The sequence below is a fragment of the Lontra canadensis genome, unplaced genomic scaffold (genome assembly GCF_010015895.1).
Source record: "Lontra canadensis isolate GAN:19392208 unplaced genomic scaffold, GSC_riverotter_1.0 scaffold12, whole genome shotgun sequence".
Lineage (NCBI taxonomy): Eukaryota > Metazoa > Chordata > Mammalia > Carnivora > Mustelidae > Lontra > Lontra canadensis.
In genome coordinates this window covers 18,321,381-18,333,827 of record NW_022631006.1, presented here as the reverse complement: position 1 = coordinate 18,333,827, position 12,447 = coordinate 18,321,381, and the positions used below count along the sequence as shown (strand labels likewise).

Here is a 12,447-nt window from a genome sequence, read left to right as displayed (position 1 = left end):
ATTTCACTTCTTTAGTCCCAATTAATGAAGGTTGCATGGCCGTCACCCTCATTTCTTAAAGATGTCCCTTGCCACAGTGTAAGGACCATTAAGAAAGAGAGGGTATTACCTTCTTCTCTCTCTGCCCTAACATCTGGTACAGTGTGCTTTGTATACATTTATCAATGAATGAATAAAAAAATAAGCACTCTATTTCTCTAACCAAACAAAAATAAAAAGCCAAGGAATAAGAAACGGAGAAGAGAAGAAAATAAAAAGAGTTCTCACAGTCTCTCCCTGTGAATTTTCTGAGCCTTGTTAGCCCACAGTTGTGACTTCCCAGGCTTTCATGAGGGACCTCAGCTGCTTCCAGCAACTCTGGATTCTTTGTTTCAGAAATTATTAGTTTCAAGCGTTGGTAGAAACCTGAGGACAAACTCCGTCATATCCTGGCACTCAGTCACAAATTCATGTGCTGCAGAGACACCCCATGCATTCCTTTCCCCTTACACCACTCATGAACACTTCGTTCTCTTTTAAGGACAGAAGGGTCACTCTAGGATATTTGCCATGCTTACTTGGGCTGTCTTGGGCCATCTGTGAGGGACAAGCTCCATCTGGATGCTTGTTCGTTGGCCTTCCCCTGGGCCTCTCAGATTGGGAGGTCTAGTGACTATCACTGGAGTCCAGCATGGCCTGCCTTCGCTTGTTGCCAGATGGTGCCTCTGCATCATCTGTCTTACGTCTGAGATGCCCCGTGATCAGCCAGCTTTCACATCTTTACCACACATCCTAGCATGAGCACCACTGTTTCTCACAGTCTACTCTTCTGCCTCTACAGGTCTCTCCTCTTACCTGGATTTCACCAATCCCAAAGTCAGAGAGTGGTATTCAGGTCTTTTCACTTTCTCTGCTTATCAGGTTTGTTTTTGTTCTTTTGCTGTTTCCTAGTTACTTGGAAGGATGAAAGAAGAAAAAACATGATTGAATAGAACTACTCTACTTTGTTGAGTAGCTCTTGATAAATAATTCTTGGATGAAAACACAAGGATGGCACCCACATTACAGACTTTAATGACCAGGAAAGGTGGCATATTAATTACCAAATGCACAAAACCTGTGACTTTTACCTCCATTATAATAGACTCTGTGACATATCAAAGTACTTAATAAGACATTTGTATTTCCAAATTAATACATAAACTTTACATAAAATAATATTCTATAGCTTATTTAAAGATGATGATAAGGTATTTATGAGAATATCTTGCAAAGTGTAATGTGACATTAAAGGTAAGGTTTAGGGGTGCCTGGGTGGCTCAGTCAGTTAAGCATCTGACTTTGGCTCGGGTCATAATCACAGAGTCCTGGGATCAAGCCCCACATCAGGCTCCTGGCTCAGTGGAGAGCCTGCTTCCCCCTCTCCCTCTACCTCTGCCCCTCTACCTGCTTTTGCTCTCTCTCTCGCTCTCAAATAAAAAAATAAAATCTTTTTTAAAAAGGTGTAATAAAACTTGAAATTAAAAAGGTATAATAATAAATCAATCCTTAAAATATTCTAAGAACCCCAGAGAGGTCACTTGTAGAGAATGGTTTTCAGCCAATTTTGAAGAGGATAGTGATGCCTCGTATAAATTGAATTATTTGCTGTGTGCCAAACTCTGTGCTAAGCAGTTTCTGTACATTTTACCATTTCATCTTCACAAATACTTCTGAAGTTGGAGCTATAATTCTAATCCCACAGATGAGGAAATTGATATATGAACAAGTTTCAAACCCTGATCAGGGGTGCCTGGGTGGCTCAGTGGGATAAGCCTCTGCCTTAGGCTCAGGTCATGATCCCAGGGTCTTGGGGTCAAGCCCCGCATCATGCTCTCTGTTCAGCGGGGATCCTACTTCCCCCTCTCTCTCTGCCTGTCTCTCTGCCTACTTGTGATCTGTCAAATAAATAAATAAAATCTTAAGAAAAAAAAAAAAAAAAACAGAACCCTGCTCAGTTAACCCATGTCAGTAAGTGGTGGACCCAAGATTTGAATTCAGTCTGTTTGTCTCTCACGTCCGATCTTAACCACTAAACTCTGGTTCTCAGTATCATGTATTAGGACACAGAAAACAACTTAGAGCAGGGATACCTAACAGGCGAAATCTGGCCATGTTCACTCATTTCTCTACTGTCTGTGGCTGTTTTCACACTATATCAGAGTTGAGTTATTGAAAAAGAGGCCTATAGTCAGAAGAGTAGAAAAAGTTATCTGGCCTTTTCCAGAAAACATTTGCCAACCCCTGACTTGGAGAGTGCTACAGAAAGGGAGTTAAAGTAGTTAAATATTTGGAAAGCATATAGCCTTGTTCATGTGTATAAGCCTGACGATTCACAGACCTGTACCCCTGGGGCAAATAATACAGTGTATGTTAGTAAAAACAATTAATTAAAAAAAAAGTATACATGTTTAGAAATAGTTGAATATAAAGAGTCAAAAGAATATACATAAGTCTCCCCTAGGCATTTGAACAACTGGCATGTGTGTGAGACAGCCCATGAACTCTGTGGCATCCCAGAAGGCAAGCCAGGCCCACTAAGAGGATGTTACAAGGGCAGGACTTTTAGAAAGTAATGGAATGAGCTTCCTGAGGGACTGTCCCTGTCCCTGTTGCTACTGAGTCACATGCTCAGAGACCAGGGAGTCTATAAAAGGGATTTCAACACCATGTTAACTAGATGACTCAGCAGCCCTTTCCTACTCTAAATTGAAAATTCTGTGTAGAACACAAACTCTAGACCATTTCAAAGTAGGGACGCCTGGGTGGCTCAGTCGGTTAAATGTCTGCCTTTGGCTTAGGTCATGATCCCAGGGTCGAAGGATCAAGTCTCACATCAGGTTCCTTACTCAATAGGGATCCTGCTTTTCCCTCTACCTGCTGCTCCCCCTACTTGTGCTCTTACACTCTCTCTCTCTCTGGCAAATAAAAATAAAAATCTTTAATTAAAAAACAATCTTTCAAAGTATTAGAAGGAAGGCAGAATCTTATCATGGAAAGCTTTAATTGCCTTTAGTTAAGAGTTGTAGCAGATGATGGATGTTCTAGAATCTAAATGTCAGCATTCACAACCTTTCCTGTATGAGGGTATGCCAGAGTAAGTCTTGGAGTGGGCATGCTGGGCAGTTGTATTTCACAGACAATACCACCCAGCATTTTTTCATTCATCGACAAATATTTACCAGGAACCTTCTGTGTTCAGCTACTGTTCTAGGTGTTTGGAATTTATTATGAACAAAATTCCCTGCCCTGTGGATCTTTTATTGTAGCACTGGGACAAAAGAGAGAGCGTAGATAAGAAACACAGTAATAATAAATTAAATGGAGTATACAAGAGGAATAGGGTGGCTATCATATTAACATCAGCACTATAGGAGTATTGCACTGACCAAAGAAGAAATTTATTTCCTAGGGATCTACTGACATCCTCTACATATGGAATGACATGAATGAGCCCTCCGTATTTAGAGGGCCAGAGCTAACCATGCAGAAGAATGCCATTCATCATGGCAATTGGGAGCACAGGGAACTTCACAACATCTATGGTTTTTATCAGGTAAAACATCCATAAAGAAGCCACTTGGACCCATGTGCCCTGCCTTTTGGGTTGAAAGTCATTTGTAATAGCCGTACTATGTTGTTCATTTCTCTTTGTGTGACTTTTCTGATAACTGCAATGGATCTTACCAGGTTGTAGCCAATGCAGGACTTATTTCTTTCTTTGCACCCTTTTCTTTCTCTAATGAACTTGATGAATTACAGAGTTATGAGATTAATGGTACCATGAAAGATCTTCCTTGACAGGAGTCATTAATAAATAGCATTGGATACCTCAAAACTTCTTTTGAAGTAAAATAGGCAATGTATAATACATAAACAAAGGCAGTTAAAATAAATGTTTTAAAATTATACAAATGGGGCTTCCTGGGTGGCTCAGTCAGTTAAGCATCTGCCTTTGGCTCAGGTTATGATCCCAGGGTCCTGGGATTGAACCCTGAGTCAGGCTCCCAGCTCAGCTTCTCTCTCTTCCTCTGGCACTCCACACCACTCGTGCTCTTGCTCTCTCTCTCTAATAAGTAAAATCTTTTTTTTTTTTTTTAATGAACTTTCACAAATGTCTAAAATGGCAAGTCTCATACCAGGGGAATAAGATTTAGAACATAGAGGGGCACCTGGGTAGCTCAGTCGTTAAGCATCTGCCTTTGGCTCAGGTCATGATCCCAGGATCCTGGGATGGAACCCCACATTGGGCTCCCTGTTCAGTGGGAAGCCTGCTTCTCCCTCTCCCACTCCCTCTGCTTGTGTTCCCTCTCTTTCTGTGTCTCTCTCGTCAAATAAATAAAATCTTATTTTAAAAGATTTAGAACATAGATGTAGAATTTCTAAAAATAGGGTTTTTTTTTTTTAAAGATTTTATTTGACAGATCACAAGTAGGCAGAGAGGCAGGCAGAGGGTGGGGGGGAAGCAGGCTCCCCGCCGAGCAGAGAGCAGATGCAGGGCTCAATCCCAGGACCCCGAGGTCATGACCTGAGCTGAAGGAAGAGTCGTAACCCACTGAGCCACCCAGGCACCCCTAAAAACGGGTTTTTAAATGTAGAAAGCCTTCATTAACTACTTAGCCTTCCCATTAGAAGGTGGTAGAATTTTCTTCCATTTGCCAATCACATCCAAAACATTAGTCAGTTATTATTTGCCCTAATTGATATCCATTGTTCTTTCTTATTTTCACTGTGACTGTGTTCCTGTGGCCCTCCCACCAACTGGTCTGTTTTCCAGTGTGAGTTACTGGCTACATATAGCATAGTTCAGATAGTATGTGTTTACTTCTTTAAAAGTCTCTTGCTATAACTGCAAACTACTACAGAGAATTTTCTTATGTAAGCCAGGTCCAGTCATTTAACCTCTCTGAATCTCAGTTTTTTGTTCTCGTTTTTTTTTTTTTTAATCAATGAAAATGGTCAATCTCAGACGTTCTATAGAGTATATGAGAAAATTTTATAAAATACCTAGTTATAATAAGCATTGAATATGTTAGCATATTATTTACTATTTTTATTTCTATTTTGATCAAAGATAATTTTCCACTCTTAATAGGAGAATTTAGAGTAGTTTCATTACATCATGAAAATTATTTGGTGGATTTATTTTCATATTTCCCATGTTACCTTCCCACCTACTATTTACTTTTTGCATGTCCAGTAGCTTATTAGGGATGTCTGCACAATGCTCTAATCTTCATCCCTTTGAAATTTTTTCTCCTTTGTCTTTGTAGCAAATGGCTACCGCAGAAGGACTAATACAACGATCTAAGGGAAAGGAGAGACCCTTTGTTCTTACCCGTTCTTTCTTTGCTGGATCACAAAAGTATGGTAAGGAATGGCACATACGATCAGAATTAAACCTAAATTAGCAGACTTTTTTTTTTTTAACCATTTGTGGCGATTGGGCACACCTTTGATTGTAGCAAGTGACGTGCCCTGAAGTATGCCTTTTGTCCTGTGAGACACATCTATTTTAATAAAGTTTAGTTACTTATTTCCCATTGAAGAAATGGCCACTTAGTTGCTGGGAGAATGACTTCATAGTATCTCAGTTTGCTGGGATGGTCATCTCTGATTCTGTTCGATTTGTCTAAACCAGGGAAAATACACTTCTTAGACATTCCCTCAACCACCTGTTTCACTTAGCCATGACTTAAAATAGACCTGGCTGTTGCTTCTGGTCAGGGTCATCTATAACTGGATTCAGTTTACTAGCTAATGCAGATCTAATTCAACTTAGCCACCTTTCAGCAGGAAGGCTATTTTAAGTCCCCTGTTTAGTTAAGTTAGTTAAGTATTTTAGTTAATAATACTGTTAAATTAATTAAATTAAATTAATATTGTTAGTTTAAGTATTTTAAGTCCCCTGCCCAGTTACCTGAGTAACTGGGAGCTTAGGTCCTAGTTTGAAGAATCCAGCCTTTACTGTATTATAGACATGATTATTTTCCAACCCTGAAAACCAGCCCCTGGGGCACCCTTCAAAAGGCCAAAATACTGTCATCTCAGGCAAAGATTCATGTGCAGAAAGATGCTCACCACATTGGTTCCTGAAGCAAAAAATGAAATAAAATACAAATAAAGGAATATTTATAAAAAATATGATATATGCATATGATAGACTATTTTAAGACTATTTAAAATTGTAACCTCAGGGCACCTGAGTGGCTCAGTGGGTTAAAGCCTCTGCCTTCAGCTCGGGCCACGATCTCAGGGTCCTGGGATCAAGCCACGCATCAGGCTCTCTGCTCAGCAGGGAGCCTGCTTCCCCCTACCCCCCTGCCTGCGTCTCTGCCTACTTGTAATCTCTCTCTGTCAAGTGAATAAATAAAATCTTTTAAAAAAATAAAATAAAATAAAATTGTAGCCTCAATTGCATGAGCAAATGTTTGTGACATCATGATAAATGGGGGGAAAAAAGCAGAATGCTTAAATGTGTTTGTAGTATATTATCATGATTTTGTTTTAAAAATATAGATAGGAATCTAAATCAGTAAGGTTAGGGGTGCCTGGGTGGCTTAGTGGGTTAAGCCTCTGCCTTCAGCTCCGGTCATTATTCCAGGGTCCTGGGATCGAGCCCTGCATTGGGCTCTCTGCTCAGCGGGAAGCCTGCTTCCCCCTCTCTCTCTGCCTGCCTCTCTGCCAACTTGTGATCTCTCTCTGTCAAATAAATAAAATCTTAAAAAAAAAAAAAGTCAGTAAGTTTAGTACCTTGGTGATTATGAGTGATTTTTAAATTTTCTTCTTTTTACCTATCCCTATTTTCCATGTTCTCTACAAGTGTCATTTTTAATCACTAAAAAAGTCAAGTGTTTTTAATGAAAACATTTTTAAGTGGCAGTTAAAAAAAGATGATAAAAGATATGCATACTAAGTAATCTCTGATCCCTTAAATATTGGCCTACTGCCTAGCCTTCAGTGCTCAGTGTGAAACTCAGCCTGCCCTGAAGTGTGGCAAGTGACCCATTGCAGAGAACACTACTGTGTCAAGTGTTAAGCTTAGACTGATAGCCAGAGAGCGCTTCTGACTGAACACCATATGAGACATGAAAAGATCTGCATGCTTTTACATGAACTTTCTTTCTTAATGAGAATACCATCATGTCAACTTCGAAACCATTTTATCTCATTTGAAGTCAAGGCGAAATTATTAGAGTATCTTTAAAAACAAAAAAACGATCCCTCGAAAAGATTCTTCTTTGCTGCCCATATAACAGCCAAAAATTTCTGTGGAAGATTAAAACAAAAATAGCTACCAAAGCTATTTTGATAGAAGATAGACAAAAATGCTTCAGGACTAATCTAGATTTAGTAAAACAAGACTTTTTTTTTCTTTTGTAGATCTCTTTAATGGTATATAATCTATCTTCACAAATTCTTTTCTATTATACAGTATCAAGAGCAGTGGCTTTAGAGCCAGACTGCCTGAGCTTAGTCCTGCCTCTACCACATAGTAACTGTGTTACTGGGGGTATATTGGAACCACCCCTATTTGCCATATTTATGTCATCTGTAAAATGAAGTTAAATAGTGCTTACCCGGTAGGGTTGTGATGATTCAAGTGGGCTACTACATGCAAGGTAGACTCACCTGGCTCAGTAGGGGCTTGTAAGCGTTAACTATCTTTTTTGCTACTATGATGTCTCCTTTATGTAGTCTGTACCACTCCTCTTAAATTATAGAGGGTTTTGTGGTTTTTTTTTGAGAGGGGGTAGAGGAATAGACATATAAATCAGTGGGACAGAATAAAGAATCCAGAAAGAGTCCAACACAGAGATGATCAATTAATTAGGAACAGAGTTGCCAAGGCAATTCAGAGGAGAAAGGAGTTTTTCAATAAACAGTGTCAGAACACTGAGTAAGGAGTTGGGGGGAGGAAGGAGAGGGAAAAAATCTCGACCCTTACCTCTCAGTACCCAAAAAGTAATTCGAAATGGAATATAGACCTAAACTATAAAAGCTAAAACAAAAAACTTCTAAAAGGAAACATAAAAAAATCTTTGTGATTTTGAGATAGAAAAGATTTCTTGGATAGAACACAAAAAGCATGAACCATAAACGGAAAAGAAGTGCTAATCTGTACTTCCATCAAAATTAAAAACCTCTACCATTTCAAAGATATTTTAAAAATGAAAGTCAAGCCACAGATTAGAGAAAATATCTGCGATATACATATATATCTGTCAAAGAACTTGTATCTAAAATATGTAAAGTACTTTTACAGTTAAAGACATCTACTTTTGGGGTGCCTGGGTGGCTTAGTGGGTTAAGCCACTGCCTTCGGCTCAGGTCATGATCTCAGGGTCCTGGGATTGAGTCCTGCATTGGGCTCTCTGCTCAGCAGGGAGCCTGCTTCTCTCTCTCTCTCTCTCTCTCTCTCTCTCTCTCTGCCTGCCTCTCTACTTGTGATCTCTGTCAAATAAATAAATAAAATATTAAAAAATAAATAAATAAAGACATCTACTTTTAAAAATAAGGAAAAGATTTGAATAGACACTTTACAAAAGAAGACACATGAATGATCAATAAATACATGAAATGATGCTCAACCTTATTAGTCTGTAGGGAAATACAAATTGAAACCACAGAGAGACATCACTACACATCCATTACAGTAGCTAGAATTAAAAAGACTGACACTACCAATTGTTGCCAAGAATGTAGAGTGACTGAAATGGTCATGTACTGATACTGCAAAAGCAGTATAGCCATGTGCCAAACACTTTGAAGTTTTCTTTAAAAAAAAAAAAAAAGATTTTATTTATTTGAGAGAGAGAGAGAGCACAAGCAGGGTGGGGGGCAGGGTGCTGTGGGGAGATGAGGAGAGAAAATCTTAAGCAGACTCTACACTGAGCACAGAGTCTGATGCGGGGCTTGATCTCATCACCCTGAGATCACCATCTGAGCTGAAACCAACCGACTGTGCCACCCAGGCACCCCCAGTTTGGAGGGTTTTATTTATTTATTTGACAGACAGATCACAAATAGGCAGAGAGCGGGGCAGGGGTGGGAGGTGGGAAGCAGGCTCCCCGCCCAGCAGAGAGCCCGATACAGGGCTCGATCCCAGGACCCTGGGATCATGACCTGAGCCTAAGGCAGAGGCTTTAACCCACTGAGCCACCCAGGTGCCGCTGGAGTTTTTTAAGTGTTCAACATACACTGAACATAGACCCACCAATTCCCCTCCCAACTAGTTACCCAAGAGAAATAAAAAACGTACGTCATGCAAAGACACAAATGTTTATAGCAGCTTCTTCATAATAGCCAAAACTTGGGAAGAATTCAGATGTCCCTCAGTAGGTGATTGGATAAACAACTTGTGGTAGATCCATATATGGAATACTATTAATCAAATAAAAAGAAATAAGCTACAACATCATGCTGAGTGAAAAAAACTAGAACACAAAATAGTATGTTTTATGTTACCGTTTATATGAAATTCTGGAAAAGACTTCAAGAACTCAGATCAACAGTTGGGTAAAGTGGAGGATTATTCACTACGAAGAAGCCCATGTAATCTTTTACAATTAAGGAAATGGTTCTGTACCCTGCTTGTGGTGACAGTTACAGGTTTCAAAACTCATCAAACTCTTCACTTAAAATAGGTACATTTATTATATGTAAATTATATTTTAGTAAGGTTGATTTTTTTTAAAAAGATTTTATTTCTTTATTTGACAGAAATCACAAGTAGGCAGAGAGGCTGGCAGAGAGAGAGGAAGGGAAGCAGGCTCCCTGCTGAGCAAAGAGCCCACTTCGGGGCTTGATCACAGGACCCTGAGATCATGACCTGAGCCAAAGACAGAGGCTTAACCCACTAAGCCACTCAGGCGCTCCCAGTAAAGTTGATTTTTTAAATGTTTCTCCTAAAATCAGGCTGGAGTTATACTTCAAAAAAATAAGTGCCATTTCAGAACATTTTTCACAAAATGTGAAAAGATTTTAAGAACTTCTTCACATTAGAAGATTAATATATTTTCATTGCAGAAACCAGAATTTATATATTTTAAGGTCAGAAAGAAATGTTTTCCCTTATATTGTCTATTTCAAATAAGGAATCTATGAAATTGACTGCATGGGCTGATTTGTGATTTTTTTTTTAATACCTTGTTACCGGTGATCCAAGGTGCTGTGTGGACAGGTGACAACACAGCAGAATGGAGCTACCTGAAAATTTCTATCCCTATGTTGCTCACCCTCAGCATTACTGGGATCTCTTTTTGCGGAGGTAAGATGATATCTGCAGGCTTGAAGTGAGAGAAAATAAAAAGCAAGGGTGTTTTCCGTCAAGGCTGGTCATAAGTGCCTTCTCATTAGCAGTTTCCAGCAGGGATAACTGTGGGAACAAGAAAATGAGGAAAGTGAAAGGACGCTTCCAGTTTGTCTTGTCTGAAATGAGGACATGAAATAAAGTCAATCAGAGATCCCGAGTGCTTCTTTCCCTCTTTTTCTGATTCCTCCTTAGATGCTCTTGAGAACTGAATTTCTTATCCTGAAATACACCTTTTCTTCTTCAAAGTGAGAAAAATGGAGAGTACAAAGAATTTAGCAAATCAGAAATCAGCCTTACAGAAATGCTTTTTACTCAGCAGGTTTAAAATTTTATGACATATTTTAACTTAAAAAAAAAGATATGCTCTTGGGAAAGATAAATTTAGTTAAAATACGATTCCCTGATGGACTGCCTTCCCTAAATCCTAGTAATTCTCTGCAGATGAGAAATCTCAATATGGAGGGTGCTCAGCATATGAATAGTTCCTGCTGCTCCTTGTTTTCTGTAGGAATAGAAGTTAACATCACTTTTTTTTTTTAAGATTTTTAAAATTTATTTGACAGACACAACGAGAGAGGGGACACAAGCTGGGGGAGTGGGAGAGGGAGAAGCAGGATTCCCGCCAAGGAGGCAGCCCCATGTGGGCCCCATGGGGGACCCCAATATCACAACCCGAGCCGAAAGCAGCCGCCCAACAACTGAGCCATCCAGGCACCCCTAACATCACTTTTTGATAGATGTTTTTCTTATGGCATTGGTCCACATACAAGGAATATGTATCCTGCTTAAGGACTAAACATGAAATTATACCTAAAATTTCTAATTCTGATTGTTTTTCTTTAGTTCTACAATTTTTATCTTTCTTGAGCTACTGCTTTCAAACGGAAATCAAGGGGTGCCTGGGTGGCTCAGTTGGTTAAGTGTCTGCCTTAGGCTAGGATCCTGGGAATGAGCCCCACCTCCGGCTCTCTGCTCAGCAAGGGGCCCACTTCTCTCTCTCCCTCTCCCTACCACTCGCCCTGCGTGTGCTCGCTCGCTGTCAAGTAAATAATATCTTAAAAAAAAAGAAATCAGTGCTCGCTTCGGCAGCACATATACTAAAAAAAAAAAAAAAAAAAAAATCAATTGCCAAAACCCCCACCACACTACTAAACACAGACGTAATGAATAAGGTCAACATTTTGCAATTTCTAGGTTTGGGAACATACAAAAATCTTGATCTTGTAGTAAAACCTCTGACTTTTTTTTTTAAGATTGTATTTATTTATTTGAGAGACAGAGCACAAGCAGGGGGGGGAAGGGCAGTGGGAGAGAGACAAGCAGGCTCCCCTCTGAGCAGGTAGCCCAATTTGGAGCTCAGTGAGGGGCTTGATCCCAGGACCCTGGAAGGCAGATGTTTAAGGAACTGAGCCACCCAGGCTCCCCAAACCTCAGACCTTTTTGATAAGAGAGGATTCAAAGAGAATATAGTCAGATCCCCCAAACAGGCAAAGTTTTTAAATATGTGCCCCCTAATTTCAGGCCACAGTGTTGTTCTGGGATTTTATAAGTGCACATACAGCACATTTGTCCTGGCAGTCTTCAAGCCCTTATCTTACCTGGGTGCAACGTTTGTTAGAAGCCTGGTTGCCTCACTGGGCCTCTCTGCCTCACTCAGCCTCTCTCTCTGTCTAATCAGCTGACGTAGGCGGCTTCATTGGGAATCCGGAGGCAGAGCTGCTAGTGCGATGGTACCAGGCTGGAGCCTACCAGCCTTTCTTCCGTGGCCACGCCACCATGAACACCAAGCGGCGGGAACCCTGGCTATTTGGGGAGGAATACACCCGGCTCATCCGGGAAGCCATCCGGCAGCGCTACACCCTCCTGCCCTATTGGTATTCTCTGTTCTACTGCGCACACGTGACAGCCCAGCCCGTCATGAGGTAAACGGGCTTCACCGGTTGCGGGCTCCAGCAGCCTGCAACACCAGAAAACCCCCTGGCCATTGGGGAACGGAGTAATTACACCATGATTTCAAGAGAAAAGCCATATGTTTCATCAAGTACGCTTCAGATTACTGAGCACCAACTGTGAGCAGGGCCAAAGAGTTAAGGTCTAAGAAAAACCACAACCCC

General features: G+C 40.4%; 1 protein-coding gene across 8 annotated transcripts in view; it reads left to right on the top strand.

Annotated features, from left to right (window-relative positions):
* The window catches only part of GANC (glucosidase alpha, neutral C), a 70,132-nt gene that overhangs the window by 40,007 nt on the left and 17,678 nt on the right, over positions 1-12,447 (top strand). For 3 of the 8 annotated variants that reach the window (XM_032856739.1, XM_032856741.1, XM_032856737.1), the window contains exons 14-18: positions 821-900; positions 3,431-3,574; positions 5,292-5,388; positions 10,187-10,288; positions 12,012-12,255. In XM_032856739.1, the coding sequence (XP_032712630.1) occupies positions 821-900; positions 3,431-3,574; positions 5,292-5,388; positions 10,187-10,288; positions 12,012-12,255 (667 nt within the window). Of the gene's footprint in view, positions 1-820; positions 901-3,430; positions 3,575-5,291; positions 5,389-10,186; positions 10,289-12,011; positions 12,256-12,447 lie in introns of those variants that run through there. The other 5 variants (XM_032856742.1, XM_032856740.1, XR_004382565.1 and 2 more) reach the window with 5 other exon arrangements.